General features: G+C 33.1%; 1 protein-coding gene across 1 annotated transcript in view; it reads right to left on the bottom strand.

Moving 5' to 3' along the window:
• Window positions 1–5,160: 5,160 nt before the first annotated feature.
• Window positions 5,161–18,010, bottom strand: part of emp (epithelial membrane protein) — a 120,839-nt gene continuing 107,989 nt past the window's right edge. Inside the window, exons 5-12 of the mRNA XM_089648207.1 lie at window positions 11,339–11,480; window positions 10,441–10,647; window positions 9,881–10,104; window positions 9,221–9,387; window positions 8,713–8,834; window positions 6,776–6,901; window positions 6,331–6,473; window positions 5,161–5,965 (exon numbers count right to left, since the gene is read on the bottom strand). Coding sequence (XP_089504333.1) covers window positions 5,824–5,965; window positions 6,331–6,473; window positions 6,776–6,901; window positions 8,713–8,834; window positions 9,221–9,387; window positions 9,881–10,104; window positions 10,441–10,647; window positions 11,339–11,480 — 1,273 coding nt within the window. The 3' untranslated portion in view covers window positions 5,161–5,823. The remainder of the gene's footprint in view (window positions 5,966–6,330; window positions 6,474–6,775; window positions 6,902–8,712; window positions 8,835–9,220; window positions 9,388–9,880; window positions 10,105–10,440; window positions 10,648–11,338; window positions 11,481–18,010) is intronic.

Here is an 18,010-nt window from a genome sequence, read left to right as displayed (position 1 = left end):
TTTGTTAAAGAAAAAGTGACATTTGACATTCGTGAAAGAAAAAAAAGGTGATGCCACTCGATAAAATATATTACCGTGAACTTGATAATTCTAAAACGGCATACATTAAGTATACACCAAAGAGTTAAAGATGGTTTGAACAGTATGTTGCAGTTTTGCAAAAGTATGCATTTAAGGGTTAAGTAATTTGTGACATCTACGAACATAATACGTGTTTGGTCTTGAAATGAGAATATGCTAGGTTCCGACTGGAATGTAATTTATCCAGTTCCTACCTCTACACAACCATCACCTCACTAGAAACTATTCGATTTATGGAACATGACGATTGAAAATAGTGGTGTAAATTCGAGTGCAATTGTTTTTGAAAACAAGAAGGATTGGGACCTGTGATGCCATTCCTACCGAAATTTCGGTAGATCTTCTGATTTCGGCAAAAATCTACCGTTATTCATAGAAAATCTTCCTAAATTTGTGAATTAATCATAAATCTCGATCATAATATAGTTAATTTTATGAAGAGCCTACTCATTCATCAACGAAGGCTTGGGTTATACGGACTTACAACTAGTCGGTCCTTTGGTACCTGCTGACAGTCAGCCCGCGGTAGTGAGAGTGAGTGAGATGGCATGCCTCACTCAAAAATTACTGTGCGAGTAGATTGGCCCGTTAGTGAACTAATGCATGAGTGTGATGGTGAACTATTCAACGACGTTTTATGGTTCCAGAGAGCAAGAAGTATTATTTGCAGCAAGGAATGATACCCGCATATTTACAAAACAATCAAGTAGATTATGCGTTTATAAGTTTTGTAGGAATACAGAAAATACCAAAACTATAAGGTCTTTATTAACACAAAATAAAATTATACACAGACGATACAAATTTTAAAGATTTTGGGTAACCCTAAAGGCAATGGAAAGATTAAGCCATCATATTTTTCACTGGAGTTCCTTTTTGAATCCAATTCATTTACTTATACGCCGCACTTCCCCCGAATAAACTTACAAATCTCATTTATACGCCGTACTTCCCCTTACTAAACTTACAAGTCTCATTCATACGCCGCACTTCCTCTGACTAAACTTACAAATCTCATTTATACGCCCCACTTCCCCTGACTAAACTTACAAGTCTCATTTATACGTCGCACTTCCCCTGACTAAACTTACAAGTCTCTTAACTATTCATTATGTATTTGTTACGCCTTATGTTGTTTAGGTATTTATATGTAATTGTATGATGTAACTATCAATTTGTCAGTGGAGATTAAAGAAAGAAACACATTTAAGATTATAATCATTTAATATTAGCATTTAAAATACAAAAGATACAAATTTTGGACATTTACAAACTTAACATTAATTATATGCCTACACCTGCCAAACGCTTATTCTAAAAGAGTCTTAAAGATTTGAGCGTTGGAAAAGAACACCTATGTACATCTCTATTGTAAAAAAATACCTTATTCATGTTTTGGAATCGGATACATATTAGCGGACTTTACATGTACGCTAAGGAGTGCGGGTAATATCTCCCTTTATTCTAATACATGCTCTGAAACGTAATAATCAACAAGACACTTTATAGCACCTGGATCGAATGCCCATTAATTGACAACAAAACAAAATGGGGGAATATATATTGTGTTCCACGCTCATAACACGAAACTTTGGAGGGTGATGAATTATTCATGAAAAACATCAAAGTGCCAATAGTGCCCAAATAAAAACGTTATGATAATTTGTTTTTTTTTTGTGTGGTTTACACACACCTTTATAATTATAATTTGTTCGCACTCAGTCAGCTGATCTATTTAAAATTTTATATTTTGAGGCTGGCCATTTTGCTATCTGAACTGAAAAAGTAAAACTACGATTACACTACACAATTTTTTTTTTGGTAATTACAATTATTGCTTAGTTAAAAAAAATATTGGGATTTTTTATCTTAGATTACTGTGATGACCGCCCCCCAAAGTTTTGCGGTATGAGTGTGGAACACGGTGCATTTATTTGCATGGCGTTGGGAGTCGAAATTGGAAACTATGAAGAAACTACCACGGAGGCTTTCTCATTATCCCAAGATATTATTAAAAAATGTAACTTAAATCAATTTTTATTGCTATATGAAGATTATTTTTAAATTTGTGAAGGGGTAAGTGTTTATCTAATTCATCTTATGTATGTTAATATTTACAAGAAAACAAAGGACGGTTTGTTTTACAGAAATTCAAATGTAACATGTGTCAAATAACCATTCAGCACCATTTTGTATTTTTTACAGTTGAAAGGTTCTCGTTCAATGCCGATTCAATCCCGTTTCAGCTTTTGAACAAATAGTGATCAACGGAAGAGAACAAATAGTGATCAACGGAAGAGAACAATTAGCTGACAAACTTTACAACTATCACGTTGTAAAGTTTGTCAGCTAATTACAATTTAGATAGAAATATGAAACGCATCTAGAATCAGTGTTTAATAGGACCTTTGAATGTCAAAGAAACAAAAGAGACACTGAATCTGATAACTTTGTCACATGTGAATTTCTGCAAAACAACTGTACCTAAGAATTTCAATTAATTTTTGACTTATTCCTATTGCAAAATGTAACTTTTTAGAGTATATAATTTTTTGTAAGATGTAAAAAACTTTATCCCGCATGAATGGTAGATCAGTAAAAAATAGAGTCAAGAAGTCTGTCAATAAAATTAATAATAATATTTAATGCATTTATAACTTAATGTATTTTGTTCAACAGGGTTTATGAAATTCAAAAATGGCTACTCAGATTCCTAAGATGAGATTGCTTTGATTTTGTAAATGATTTTTATTTCCTTCTACCATGTTCAATTCTCAAATATATAACTTACATAAGGAACAGATAATAAATACACACTAGAAATGCCTTGGATGTAGATTTGAATGAAACCAATATCGCCACTGACTTAGTACCTTTTGGTTCTAGCCCGTTTAGCAAGCGCTCTGTCTTTGTTACACTTGCCTGACATATATCACCATCCCATTTGATTGAAATGAAAATTTCATAATGATGATAAACAGTTTTTTTATTTGAAATTTAAACTAAGAATGGCCAGACTTTTGGATCACAAAACATGCTCACATAGTATTTCTTCTTTATTCTATGAACTTACATAAATACATTCATAAATAAAGAAGAATGCCTAGCATTTCTTGTGTTCTTTATTCTATGAACTTATATAAATACATTCATAGAATAAAGAATAACGCATGGCATCTCTTGTGTTCTTTATTCTATGAACTTATATAAATACATTCATAGAATAAAGAAGAATGCAAAGCATTTCTTATGTTCTTTATTCTATGAACTTAAATAAATACATTCATAGAATAAAGAAGAACGCATGGCATTTCTTGTGTTCTTTATTCTATGAATTTACATAAAATAAGTGTTTATTTAAAAATGGCATGAAATTACATTTTTTTAAATATTTTAGTCATTTTGTATTTTCACAAACCCAGCTATCCACATCAAGTCTATGCAATGCACCGTATGGCCCTTTAAAATACATAATAATTATTAAAACTAGAGAAAACTTAAAACAACAGTAATAAAGATATTTTATAAACATGATCGCACGGCGACACAATGGTGTCATTGCAAATTATTAAAACTAAATCATTTATACTTTCAAAATGGTCTGCCTGCAAAATTAAAATCAAATTATCAGTTAATCCGTAAAAAAAAAAAGTTAATCCGCAATGAAAAAATCTTGGTGAAAGCCGTCTTAGGTGATATTTTACATAACTTAGCTGCTTGAATTATCAGAATTACAAAAGAGGTAAAAAAAGTATTATACAATGATTGTAATATTTGAAGTCAATTGACAATAGGCAGATCAAAAATATTCAAATCAATTCAGTTTTATACTTATTTTTCCAACTTTACATGTTAAAAGAATATTGCTAAACAATAGTTTTCCTAGAATCGAAAACGAAGATTTCTTCTCCAAGATTCATCTATGTACTAAATATTACATTTTTAACGATATATATTATTGACTAAAATGTGTAGTTTCCGTAAAAATATTTAAAAAAAAATACATCTATGGACGGCTTACATTTTTTTTGTAAATAATTTACAATGTAAATACAACAAAATATGGACTATGTATTTCATAGTCAAACTATGCAATTAATTTCGATTTTCTAAAACAATTATTCAACCATGTTCATTCGTTATAGCAACTATGCGGAAAAAAAACAAGGTTTTAGCCTTTGCTTCTTTAATTTGCTATAAGTACTAAATTCCGACATAGTTTTGCTATGTTTTATAATATAATGAAACTACATTATTTTCAACATAGTTATCTATGTTTGTTCTCTACACCACTAAGCTATTGACAGTTATTTCATGCCATAATACGACAAAGCTATGTTCCAGATAGCTACATAATGTGTGTTTGTCACAAGTTTCGCAATTTTTTACATGAAGCGAAACATTCTCAATTAAAACCAAATAAGAAGTACTATATTATGGTAGTTTTATTTACATTTCTTGGTTATTAATTAAAAACCCAAAATTCTTAAAAATATATTATAATGCACTTAAAAATAACAACTTGAAGCCATAAAAACAACATGTTTTTGTCAAATTTAATGGTTGAAATGTGAAAAAAGGCTAATTTTTTTAGGAGCTTAGCACCTTTAAAGTGAAACCAAATTGAAAAAGATACTTATAGGCACAGCCACCTTTTTTAGTGCTACATTTTCTCTGCATAACCTTACAGACTTACATCAAAGTGATGGTATATTGTGTGCATATTGTATTTGCAGAAGTATTACTATTACAAAAGCAAGCAGCTGAATAAAAAATATTTTTTTTCAACATGAAATAAAGAAGTTTTTTAAACAATGTGTTTCTTATTTTCGACATTGATTTTCTACAATATTTCCATAAATAGATTGTGAAATCCATCTAATATGAACAACACATTTCTTTGTGTAATTTTTCCTTATACAATATCGTAAAGATATGTTAATTGCTTGTAAAATATGTGGTTTGAGAACATAAAAAAACAAACGACTGGCAGCAAATTTGTAATTGGCGAAGACGTAATGTCGAAAAAGTTATGTAAATATTATTTGCCACAGATCTGAAGGAAAAATATTTAAAATAGCAGCACAGCAGGTTTGGCATAATAAAATGGAGATTTCCATTTCCCGTTTAAGTACACAGCCAGGAAAAGTGTAAGCCCAACATAGCTGACATATTTACATATGACACTAGAAATATTATGCCATTATGGCATGAGTGTTTGACACTACCATGGCATGGTGTTTGACACCGCCATATTATTACACCAACATAATGACATATTAATGCCATAAGTCATGTGTTTAAGCCATATCAAGTGTCATGTGGCATAATATGTCATTATATGTTTGAAATAATATATGACACTTCTCATAATTTGATATCGCTGGGTAACTCGGAAATCGGCATTTTCTAGATACACATAAGACCACATTATTATCTTTATTTGTTCTCCTATGTATGCCACAACATCTATTATGTATTTGTGGCATACATGTAAGAAATAATGAAGGAATGGTTTAATTTGAGTTAAAACGCTTATTTGGAGTCAACAAATTGCAGTAAGATATATGCCATAAAGATGCATAACGGCTGAACTCTAGTACTGTCAAAACAATCAAATTATTTATGCATTAGCTGCTTGCTTTGTTCTTTTCCAATTTGGCCTTATTGAGCACATTCAATTTCATGTGTGGATATTGTCTTAGAAGTAAATAATTTAACATGCCACTCAGCAGCAAGGGTTTAACGGTGGTTGGGTGTGGCACCCATCTCGTACCCGTTGGAGTCTCCCTTTTTACCGTTGGCTGCCTTGCCATTCTCCTTGTTGGTGTTGGCCAGATAGTTGGAACCCTCAAGATGAAGAGTGCTCTGGCGGTGAGACGATCTGAAATTAGAAAGAATATTGTAAATATAACTATCACATTGTTTCACCGCATCCCTCGACGTGGCCTCACTCAAGTGTTTTGTATTATATAATACATATTATGTAATACATATTTCGCTTCCAAACTAACTACATAATTCAAAGCTGGCGAAAATTGGGTTCCGTTCGAGAAAATGGATTTTGCTTTAACCCGCTATATCTTTGAATATAATACAATATAATTTAAATTAAAATCCATTATTTAACAATCTTTTTGTAATTGGTAAATATGATTTTTCTGTCAGTACCAGTCATGCACACATCAATCAGCTACATAGGTACTATGAACCGCAATCCATTAAAAATCACATAATAATTAGTCTTACCTGATTAGACAAGTGACAGACACGAGCAGCAGGACAATGCCCAAAGCGATAAGAGCGTATGTGAGCACCATCTTGGCTATCGGCGGGACGTTGGTGGCTAAACGCATCAGGTTGGTCACGTCTTCTGGGAGACCATCAATACCCTGGAGACAAAATAATATGTTAGTTCGGTTATAACAGTTTTGGAGGCGGGTTTGGTAATGTATGGAGTACTCTCTTAAAACCCATTTTTAAAGCTAAAATATAAATGTTTTTTCTGTTGCTTTAAAAATGGAGAGTTTTCATTCAGCATATTTGGTAGTAACTTGGGCAACTTTGATTGTAGATCTAATTAATACCTTAGAATCTGTCTGGTTAGATCAAATTGCTACTTGGCAATAAACCTCACTTATATGCTTTAAAATGTACGTAAAGTTCTGCTGATTATTATGAAAATTGGTCTTACTTCTTGGAACCAGATAATGGGGAACACAATGTCGGGGAAGTTGGCGACCTGCTTGATGTCGATGACCTGCGATACGGCCAAGTTGATCTGCACTCGGGCACGCGCCGACAGAGCCGTTCCCATTTCCTACAAACAATTCGTCCACAAATTAGTATTTCTTTACATATAAACAGATGTAACAGGTGTAAAATATTGTGTCAAAAAATAATTTTAATGAGTGCCAACCTTCAGTTGGAGAGTGACCATTACTGGGAAAATCAAATCGTGACACGATAGATGTGACTGTTTCTTAAATATATAACATTGTGATAATGTAACCGATAAGGTTTCATGATTGGAATTGCTAGTGACCTCTTTAAGTTTTTATAAATAACATTTTGTCCAGTTCATTTCCTGAGATTCCTAACACTCTTTTCCAGAAATCTTTTTTCTAATTAACAACAATTTACTATTCATAACAAATGACAAGTAGGGAACAAACAATATGGGTTCCTGTGTTACATTTTGTTTTGAAAATTTAATCGATATTTCAGAGCTCATGATGTAAATTACATTACGAAATGAAAATGATAGCTCTGAACTAGGAATTACTAACAGAAAAGTTATCGCTAGATATTTTGTTTTAGCGCTTGGAAAGCTAAGCCAAAATTCTATTTTACTTATTTTTAAGATTTAATAACTACGCAGAGGCAGCTTCATACTTTAAAAATGATTCACTGAGTGTACGGAAGCATCATAAGGATGCACTATTCCTTTATAAAGTAGTTAACAATAATATTCAATGTACCTGCGCGTTCAATACGCTCTTCTGTCCTGTTCAGGGTGGATCAATGCAAACCTAACTCTAAGCAGAATTTTTGCCTGAACAGACTTTGCAATTATTACAATAGCGTGTTATCCAAGGCGGATATTTTCAATTGCGAATTTACCAAATACAAGAGGTCCATAAAAGAATATTTCTCTCATGGTTTGTGAATAATTTTACGTTGTTTATATTTCTATTATGATTTCATTTATATCTACAACCTCTCTCCATGGCTATAAATGTATTGATAAATGTTTTTTTTGTAATTTTTCGTTTTATATAATCTTTTGTTTTGTATAAATTTTTGAATTCATATACCTTTATCACAAATTTAATTTACTTATTCCTTATTATGCTGTTTCAGTAGAAGTATATCACAAGGAGGAAATCCATAATTGGTTTTATTTTGGCCATATAATACTTATGTACAAACTGAAATAAATGTAAACTGTCGATTTCCCGAAAATTAATAAATAAATAAAAATTGCATAATAAATATATCCATCTTATTTAGTTCCACCATACGTATAGAAAGATAACTACTTATATCAAGAGAAATGTTTTTTCATGAAATAAAAACATATTCTGCAGTGAAGAAATATGAAAATAATGATATTTATTAAATTTTCCAGTTAAGAGGTCCACAGCCAACTGCGCCATTTGGCGGAGTTCGAATGTTTCGAGGATTTCGCCAATTAGCGTGTGCCATATAACTTTCAATGCTCAGTGAAAATCCGGCAACTGTCACAACGTGCTTTTTTTATTGAATGAATCAAAAATTGTTGTCCACATGTAATTTTTGACTACCTACGTTTTAAAGTTATAGCGTGTTGAATATGGTTGACACAGCTTTCCAAGTTTATATATTGGAGTTTTCCAAGCCTTCACTGTCCATGGTTGACAGTGAACTTGTTAAATAAGGATTCTTTGTACTAAAAATAAGTCACAATATGAGGCAATGATTTTTTGAACATCGTAATTATGACATTTGAATATCAGAATTAAACTAATCAATTTCGGTGGCCATCTTGGTTAGTTTCTCAGCATTTATCCGTAGGTCTTGAATCTATAATGTTGTCATAAAGCTTATGATTAGATTATTTCAGTTTTAAAAGGTCGCAAGTCTGCTTACAGGTTGCACGTCAATGTAGAACTTGTGCTTTTCTGGGTCGGGAGGTGAGATTCCTTCAACGGCTGTCCTCAGACTGTCGTCAGCCAGGTAGAAGTGGGGGAAGCTGATCATCACAGGAGAATCTACAATTTAATTTAAAATGTTTTTAATTTGATTATCTTTATTAATGTTTGATGGAATTAGTGTGAAACATGGGGCATAATAATACAGTTAGGTACATATTTATCGATTTCCCTTTCAAAAGGTGATAAGTCATCAGTAAGATTATATTATTACGCGTGACAGCTGTTTCACCTTCCGAAGATATCAATTTAAATAAACCTTTCTTTTAATAAAATAAATATCAATTCTTTTAAATTATGAATAAGAGAAATAGTAAGAAATATACTTAAAGAAGTACATTGTGGTTTATTGTTCCAAGCCAGCCTTAAGTGAGGTTATGTAACTGAAACATCACCAATGCTAAATTGTACTTGTGTTTGTAAACTATACATATTGAAGCACTCACCATATTGGCACAGCGATACATTGTTAAGTCCATTGGGTGCGCAGGGCGGCCCTGAAGGACAGAAGCACATGTTTTCCGGGTTGGTATCCGGATTAGCAAACACATCCTCGGCAGGGGTGAAGCGGTAGCCCAGGATGTCGCCATCCACGATTACTTCTTTCTCGAACCTGGAAGATTATAGCATTTTATTAGATTCAGAAATTCAGCATTGTCATTTAACATATTTTGTTTCGTAACAGTTTACAAGGTTTTAGAAATTATTACGGGATTGGTACTAATGTCATGTCTCCATGAAATATATGGTACATGTATTTTACCGGCTAGGGTCAGTACATACTAGGGAATTATTTGAAATATTTTTTAATAACTATTTGTGGTGTATCTATGTAAATGTCTCTGAATTATGTAGAGGAAAGATAAGAGTTAATTTTTTTTAAAACATGATAGGCAGTCTTAAAATATAATTTGATCAAATTGTAATCAGCTGGAAACCATAAAAATATCATCTTTATGCTTGCCGGATGATGTTTGATCGAGAGCCGAAAACGGCCTATTATCAAATTTTTGCTGGGGATGTTTGTTGATATATCAAAATTAAAAATAGGACTGATTTGATTGTAAATTAAAAAGCTTTGAACACCGTATCAACAAAAAAATTACTTGAGGGGCAGCAGCCTGCACAGGTCCTTATCGAAGATCCTAATGGTGGTGTTCTTGGTGATGTGCGGCGGGAAGATGGAGCCATCCGATCCGTCGATGCGGGAACACTCTCCGGGGAAGTGCGGGATCTTCTTGTTCCCGTTGAAGGTGTCTACCAGACCGAACTTGGTGATGTCCATGGCACCGGTGAACACGCTGATCTGGTCCTTGGAAGTGCCGTTTTTCTGGAATTTTATAAAATAATTTATAATGAATAATTCTGGTAACACAGTGGACTGACTGCCTCTGAAAACGAGCCACAAAACAATTGATGTTCAATATCACAAGATTTTTATTTGGTACGTAACCTCACACTATTCGCAAATGGGGATTTCGTACCTGACTCTGGGCAGTCGAAACTTGAAACACTTGTGTGATACATAACTCAGTGGACCTTAGTTGTATTCTTTGCAAATCTCATTCCAGACTGTGTTTTACTCCAGCATCCATGTGAAATAACAATACCAAGAGTTTTGATGCTGATGAAGTGATATACACTGTCAAATATTTAGTGTTCTCACCCCGTAAAGAAGCCCGAACTCCTCGTATGGTAGCTTCTGTTCCTTGGGCACCACATCCTTGGCCAGCTTGAGCAGAGGATCCTCGTAACCCCACAGCAGCTGTCCGACGCTGACCTCCACGAAGGGCTTGATCTTCAGGATGTCCATGATGGAGGCCATGGCCAGGCGAAGGAATCGCGCTGCGTGTTTTGACTGGGAAGTGGCGCTCTAGAAGAAGAGATGGCATGCATAATTTCGATTCAATTTTAATGGCGTTTAAAGAAAAAAAACAAGAGTCAGCTCATATCACCAGTCTAGGATTATCTAGTGACAAGCAGCGATTCCGAACAGCTTCGGCAAAGCGGGCAAAGCACGTTCTTAGTGCGCCAACCTCTAACAGTGTACAAAAACGTAAGAAAGAATAAAAATAGGAGAATCACACTCAATAACGTAATGTCCTGTTAATAGTCACGCTAACCGGACTATTTACAGGACACTAATGCCGTCCCAGGAGACACATGCGGTATTGGCAGTAGAAGCACAAATAGTTGTAGGGAAAGTAAAGAGAATAAAGAAACTCCTTTTATATTATGTGATATCAACATGATGTGTTATCAACATCATGCCTTGAAAGAAAAAGCCTCAGCTACCTGGCTAGCCACACTGTGAACCCAGGAGATATCACCAACATTTAATAAAGGCAAGTCTGGTGAACTAGATGAAAAGGGTAACTGTCAAAGAATAAAGCGAAACACATAAAGGTGGGTCTCCACCGACAATATTACCACACAGATTGAACCAAATGTTTGTGCAAACATGAAACTTTTGGTCACTGGAGACCCGACATAAAATACACAAAGAGAGCTCAGAATTTATGGAAACTAGGCAGGACATCCTATAAAAAATTCTGATAACTTACAAGCATGGGAATGTTAGGCACAACCACCACATCATCTTCAGAGCCGGCCGAGTTGACATCGTCGAAGATGTATGTCTTCTTTTGGTGGTAGGACAGCGTGCCGTTGTCGTGCCAAGTCAGGTTCACCTTCTCCCATGTTTCTCTGCAAGAAAGGAAAGAAATTTTTAGGGATTGGTTGATCGATTAATTGAGTGAGTGATTTACTGGTTGGATAGTTGATTGATTGGTTGGATAGTTGATTGTTTGGTTGGGTGGTTGATTGATTCATTGATTGATCGGTTGGATGGTTGTTTTTTTTTTTTTTTTTTTTTTATTCAAAAAACAGTTTTTAATATAAAAAAACATACTCTGCACATCTCACTATGACATTCCTGTATCAAGATGTGCAGCTTTACAATTACATCATTTAAAAAAAATACATATGTGTAAGCTTAATATAATAATTACATTAAATGTACACCCAAAAAAGAAAAGTTAATGACACGGTTGTTTTGAGACCGGTAGACAAAAATAAACAAAATTTTAGTAACAAATGTACGAAAAATAAAACAAAAACGTCAACAAAAGAAACATTGGGCAGTAAGTTTATAGTAAGTTGGCAACAATAATATTCTTCTGTTAACTAAAGTACAAGGTACCTGTGCTGGTTGATTGTATGTTTGATTGATTGTCTGATTAATTGATTGAATTGATTATTATTACATAAAATAATAAAATGTAAATTTACATATTACATTTAAATTATGCAGCAATTTATCATCTATACTTATATTGTTACATTGTATGAAACCGTAAAAACAATATTGATTGATTCATGAATTGATTGGTTCGATAGTTGTTTATAAAAAAAAACACCAAAAGTGTCGTTTATAAAAACCGTTTCCCAGAATTTTATTAACATTTTTTACTCCGAACAATTTATTTATTCATTTATTAACGCCCTTTTTCGGGGCTTTTACATGAGAATATTAAGAAATATACGTCATTTAATGTACATAACTGAATTGCTTCATTAACAACATTTTATATTTGTTTAAACATAAATTTAAGAATAAATAAATGACAGGAATCACTGGTTAAAATAAGTCAAGTACGTCCCTTAACACGCTGTATAATATACAAGGTGGGGCAATCATCCGATGTTCTTTTGCTGTAATTTAATTTTTTTTATGATAAACTTTGGTACTGCTTGTTATTCCGCGTTCTTGCGTAGTAAACCGATTCATGCTTTTTGTGTTTGTTTTCTTCACAAATGTTAAAACCGAATTGACATTTGGCGCCACTTGCAAAAGTTGTAGCGTTTTCCAATAGGGTGATTACTTTTGCCCCACCTGCAGATCAGAGTCCAAACTCAGTTTTCAAAACCGTCGAATTCCAAATCATAGAAATGTTAATCAACTGTTAACTGTTAATAAACTGTTAACTGTTAACCACTGAAACATCTTAACAACGTTGTCAACGTTCTTATTGTTTTCGTAACAATACTACCGTCAACAACTTTGCTGCAAGTGCTGTTTTGTCAACAGCTTACAGAGGGTCCTATTTCCCATTGAAAACACCATTGAAATTCAAACAATGAGTTCGTCCGTAATGTTCTCCAAAAACAATATTATTGTAGATAGTGAACATTGGTAATTTATAAAATTTATTGGATTTAAAGCAAGTTCAAGGTTTCACATGAGACACGAAAATCTCTAACGGCCGCTGTTCCCAATCCTACTGATCAACAGTTAAGCCGAAATTTTGGCTCAACACTGCTCAAGAGCACAACTACGCTCTTTCCAACGGAAAGGTGACGACTGAGCAATCTACCAATTTAAGGAAGGCAAACTACTGGATTAAGCCTGCCTCAGTAAATGACTACTTATGAAAAGTGTCGACAGAGTGAAAAATATTCGCGACGCCAAGACACGATGGCATTAAAGTCAAGCACATACTTTATTTTTAACCTATTACATACGCCAGGTAAATAATGTATAAAATATCGGTTTATGTAAAAAAAATAAATGCATTAATAATAAACACAATAATTAATTCATCAATATTAATTTTACATTGAAAGTTTTTACTTTGATGTCATTTTATTGTCTATGAAAGTGGGCGGGGCCACTTAGGATAATCAATGGTAAAGCTGTTTGGAAACAGGCGAATCGAATGTTATTGAACAAATTACTTGGCTGATCGGAGTCTGAGATTGATCCTTCAAAAAGTTGAGAACAACGGCCGTTAATGGTAGTCACTATCCGGGTCTGGCTGTTTGTGCACTTAGTTTTTCTAAACTACGCAATGGATTTTGATAGGGTTTTCACTATGATTTAGAGAATTTATTTCGGAAGGTTTGTATATATAATACATGCATACTATATTTATAGAAAGTAGAGAAATGTCTCCTAGCAAAGCCGGATAGACATCAGCTAGTAGGTATATGATAAAAAAAGAAATTTAAACAGATTTCCTTTATAGAAAAATCTAGGTCGCAATTTTAAGAGGAAGCTACAAGCCAAAAATGTATATATTCTTGGTATACCTTAATAAGGTAATAGGCATTGAAATCGCTTGACAAACAGAGTCTGGAAACGTTGGATTTCAAGCACAAAACTGGTTTTTATTTGTTTTGTAAATAATTTTATAAGAAAGCAAAAAAGTTAATCAAATGAAACTGTCAGAGATAATCTTAGCTATAATACTGTATTTTTTTAAAGTTGTGTTTTACGCGTTCATACATTTCTATTGAAAAAATATATTTTTTAGAAGTTTACATTTATATTTTTTATTGAGTAAATTATTTTTTTATTTGTATTCTACTCAAGCGAAACGATAGGAAAATTATTAATTTATCTAAAGCATATTTTTTGATATTCATGATGTAGGTACACCAATTCATTATAAATATTAATCAAAATAGTGATTTAGCATTAAACTTCGCCTTAACGACGTTACCAAACTTTTGCAACATATATTTTTTTAATTAAACGAGTTGGTATATTATGTAAGATCTCTAAGATTTTTGTATGTACGTGTTTAAGGAGTTACAATTATTCTTAAAAACGTCTTGGTGAAATACCACTACTCAAGAGACTGCTTGAAGTGACTTAACATTTGAATAACATTTCTCGTCCCCAATCCCACCCCTCCCCACCCCTTTCAACCTCACAACATACCCCCCTATTGAGGATGACATAGTCCCACAGGCTCCTGACAGTTAGGACCATCTGGGACTCGTGTACGATATTAAAGTCGGATCCGTCTGTAAATCTCTTACTAGGTACTGTTGTACTGTCGAGTGGAGGCTCGTGTAATGGTGCATGACTTAGTCTTAGTGTGTGTAATTATTACTTCAAGTTTCTATTTTTCTAATGTTCACTCAAATACCCATTACACCCTTTCACCAAGTCTGTCCGTACCCGTACGCACCTCCACACTCCACACCAGCGACCATTGATAATAGAAACAAGGGAAATGGGCCATGAACCATTACTAGTATGAAACCAAACATATTTCACTTATACTAATTAAAATCCCAACTACGCACAGTGACGCCCGGTCTTTTTTCTACCCACGCACCATGCCAAACCAACAAACATATCTTTCATCGGCTTCGCCCGCTTTGGTGCCCGCCCGCTTGGCTCGCTTCCATGCCATATCTCCCCTTGTTTATAATAATAATTCTGTGAATAGTAGAACTCGCGTTCAAAAAGTATGTTTTTAAGTTTCTTTTAATTTAATAAACCAAAAACCAAAAATTTCTCTGAAATCGTAACACTTGTAAGTAGATACCTACCTATCTACTCACTTAATTTACGTAAATCATACAAATTCAACTAATTTACAGACAGACGAAAATCAAAATGGTAGAGTTAAAACAGGACTTCACTACGCTCAGTCAATTATTGATGCCATCGACCCGAACTCCTGTAAACGTATTACGAATACTTATGTAGATTGAATAAACTGAAAGATTTAAAGTGTAAATAGCGATCAATGTAATCTAAAACACTACCATTTATTTATTACTTTTTTATATCACTAAATTCAAATGTGACAATGTGACCGCAAATAGGTACATTTCCAGATAAGTGCGTACCACGACTAAATAGGCATATTTCTAGATAAGTACGTATTACGAGTAAAAAGGTAAATTCTAGATAAGTGCGTACCACGAGTAAATAGGTACATTTCTAGATAAATGCGTGATACGAATAAATAGGTACATTTCTAGATAAATGCGTGACACGAACAAATGAGTACATTTCTAGATAAGTACGTGCGACGAAAAAGGGTACATTTCTAGATAAGTGCGTACCACGAGTAAATAGGTAAATTTCTAGATAAGTGCACACCACGAGTAAATAGGTACATTTCTAGACAAGTACGCACTACGAGTAAATAGGTACATTTCTAGATAAGTACGCACTACGAGTAAATAGGTACATTTCTAGTCTAGAATCTATTATATATTCTACGAAATTATTCTTCTCGAAAAAACAATAATAATTAGCAATATACATTGAGTGCTATAAAAACATTAAACAATTTAATTCCTATAAAACTTTTCTCATTACCTAATAATTGTGTCTAGTGTAAAGTGATTTAAAAACAATAATATGTAGGTACGCCTTCCACTAACTTTATTTAAGTTGTGTGACTGCTGCCGTATTCGACTATTTGACGAAGGACAACAGTAAGTAAATTTTAATTAGATATGTTTATCTTCTCTTGAATTTCTGAACCCCCTGTTAAAAAGACCACGAACCGCCACTGTTTCTAGATAAGTACGTACCACGAGTAATTGGTATAATTTTTCATGTATTTTAATGTTATTTTTTATATTTATATTTTTATTTCTATTTTATTTTAAATATCTTTCTATCAATTAGCTTAATCTTTATTTCTATTTCTAATATGGTTTTTATAATAACAGGTATTTAAAAAAATGTTTTTATAACATGTCATTTTCCCTTATGTTTTATTATTTGTTCTACAAAATATTATTTTGTTATTCTTACATAAATCATGTACGACTACCATAATACGGGCATGAGCCTTGTATGGTAGTTGAGAAATTCACCAAAATTGTAATTTTTTTAAATTTAAAAATAAAATAAAATAAAATATAAAATCCAGCACTGATCCCCTAACGTTAATTAATTTTTGTATCGATTTAATGTTTTAATTTATAATCTATTTAATTCGCCAAACAATAGCTTGCATTCTTGTAGTCATTGGTATGAGAATTATTACATAAAAATGCTATAGATACATATTTAATATAATTTTTTGTAATATTTTGGATAGCAAAAACAAAAACCTCACCCAGTTAATAAATCAAAATACTTTTTGAATTTTTAAATATTAAGGAGATGATCCCACGAATTTGTCTTAAACATCGCCGCGCACACTTACCCACCGCGTACTGTCAGTATTGTAACCCACGTGACTCTAATCAACAATAAATTCACATTAAATTTTGTTTTTATTTTACAGATAAAATATCTAAGTATTATCTATATAGATTTTAAAGAAAACAAATTACGCCAAAACTCATTTCGTGCTCAAAAAACATACTTCTTCATATAAGTTAAAAACGTTAAGGCCATTCTGCTTGGTCACAAGAAAATAATAAGGAAAAATTCGTTAATATTTTTTTCTCTAAAGAATCCGTTACAAACTCTTGTGGGCGTTAGTTTTTTTTGAATTTGGAATTTGGTTCAGTGACCGAGAAACAAGAAATAGCAAAATGCAGTTATGTAGGAGTTATCTGCTGTTATGACTGACGAATTAGGAGTTACAAACCGCTATTGCTCTTTATCTATCCTCCGATGTATTCTGTCAGCTGTCGTGCGGAGGTGAATTTTCCCATGGCCAATGCGTGGGACATTGTAGGTACACCTACTCATTAGGAATTTTACAGTAAGTTCGGTACTATTTGTCATTGAGTGTGGTCAGTTAATTAACGTAATGAAAAACGCTACTTATTTCGTTTTCCTACTTACGAACAGCTTTTCAAATTTGTTTTGTAACTAAAATTCTAATTTGCACAGACTTTTCTGTCTGATATTACTAGGACAATGAAATGATTTTTAGTTCAATGTGTTTTTTTGAATTTGGAATTTGGTTCAGTGACCGAGAAACAAGAAATAGCAAAATGCAGTTATGTAGGAGTTATCTGCTGTTATGACTGACGAATTAGGAGTTACAAACCGCTATTGCTCTTTATCTATCCTCCGATGTATTCTGTCAGCTGTCGTGCGGAGGTGAATTTTCCCATGGCCAATGCGTGGGACATTGTAGGTACACCTACTCATTAGGAATTTTACAGTAAGTTCGGTACTATTTGTCATTGAGTGTGGTCAGTTAATTAACGTAATGAAAAACGCTACTTATTTCGTTTTCCTACTTACGAACAGCTTTTCAAATTTGTTTTGTAACTAAAATTCTAATTTGCACAGACTTTTCTGTCTGATATTACTAGGACAATGAAATGATTTTTAGTTCAATGTGCCGAAAATATACATTTATCATCAAAAAAGACGAGACTATAGGAAGGTTCAATCCTTAATCAAACCAAAAAAACGTATTTTTTAACAAAATCAATATATATTATAAAAGTAAGTGTACAATGTACGTGCTTCTAAAACTCGGAAACTAGTCCCGGTACGATCAAAGGAGGTA

Source organism: Hesperophylax consimilis, chromosome 27, assembly GCF_061612785.1.
Source record: "Hesperophylax consimilis isolate HC1 chromosome 27, BYU_Hcon_1.0, whole genome shotgun sequence".
Taxonomy (NCBI): Eukaryota; Metazoa; Arthropoda; class Insecta; order Trichoptera; family Limnephilidae; genus Hesperophylax; species Hesperophylax consimilis.
This window is presented reverse-complemented; position numbering and strand designations above follow the sequence as displayed.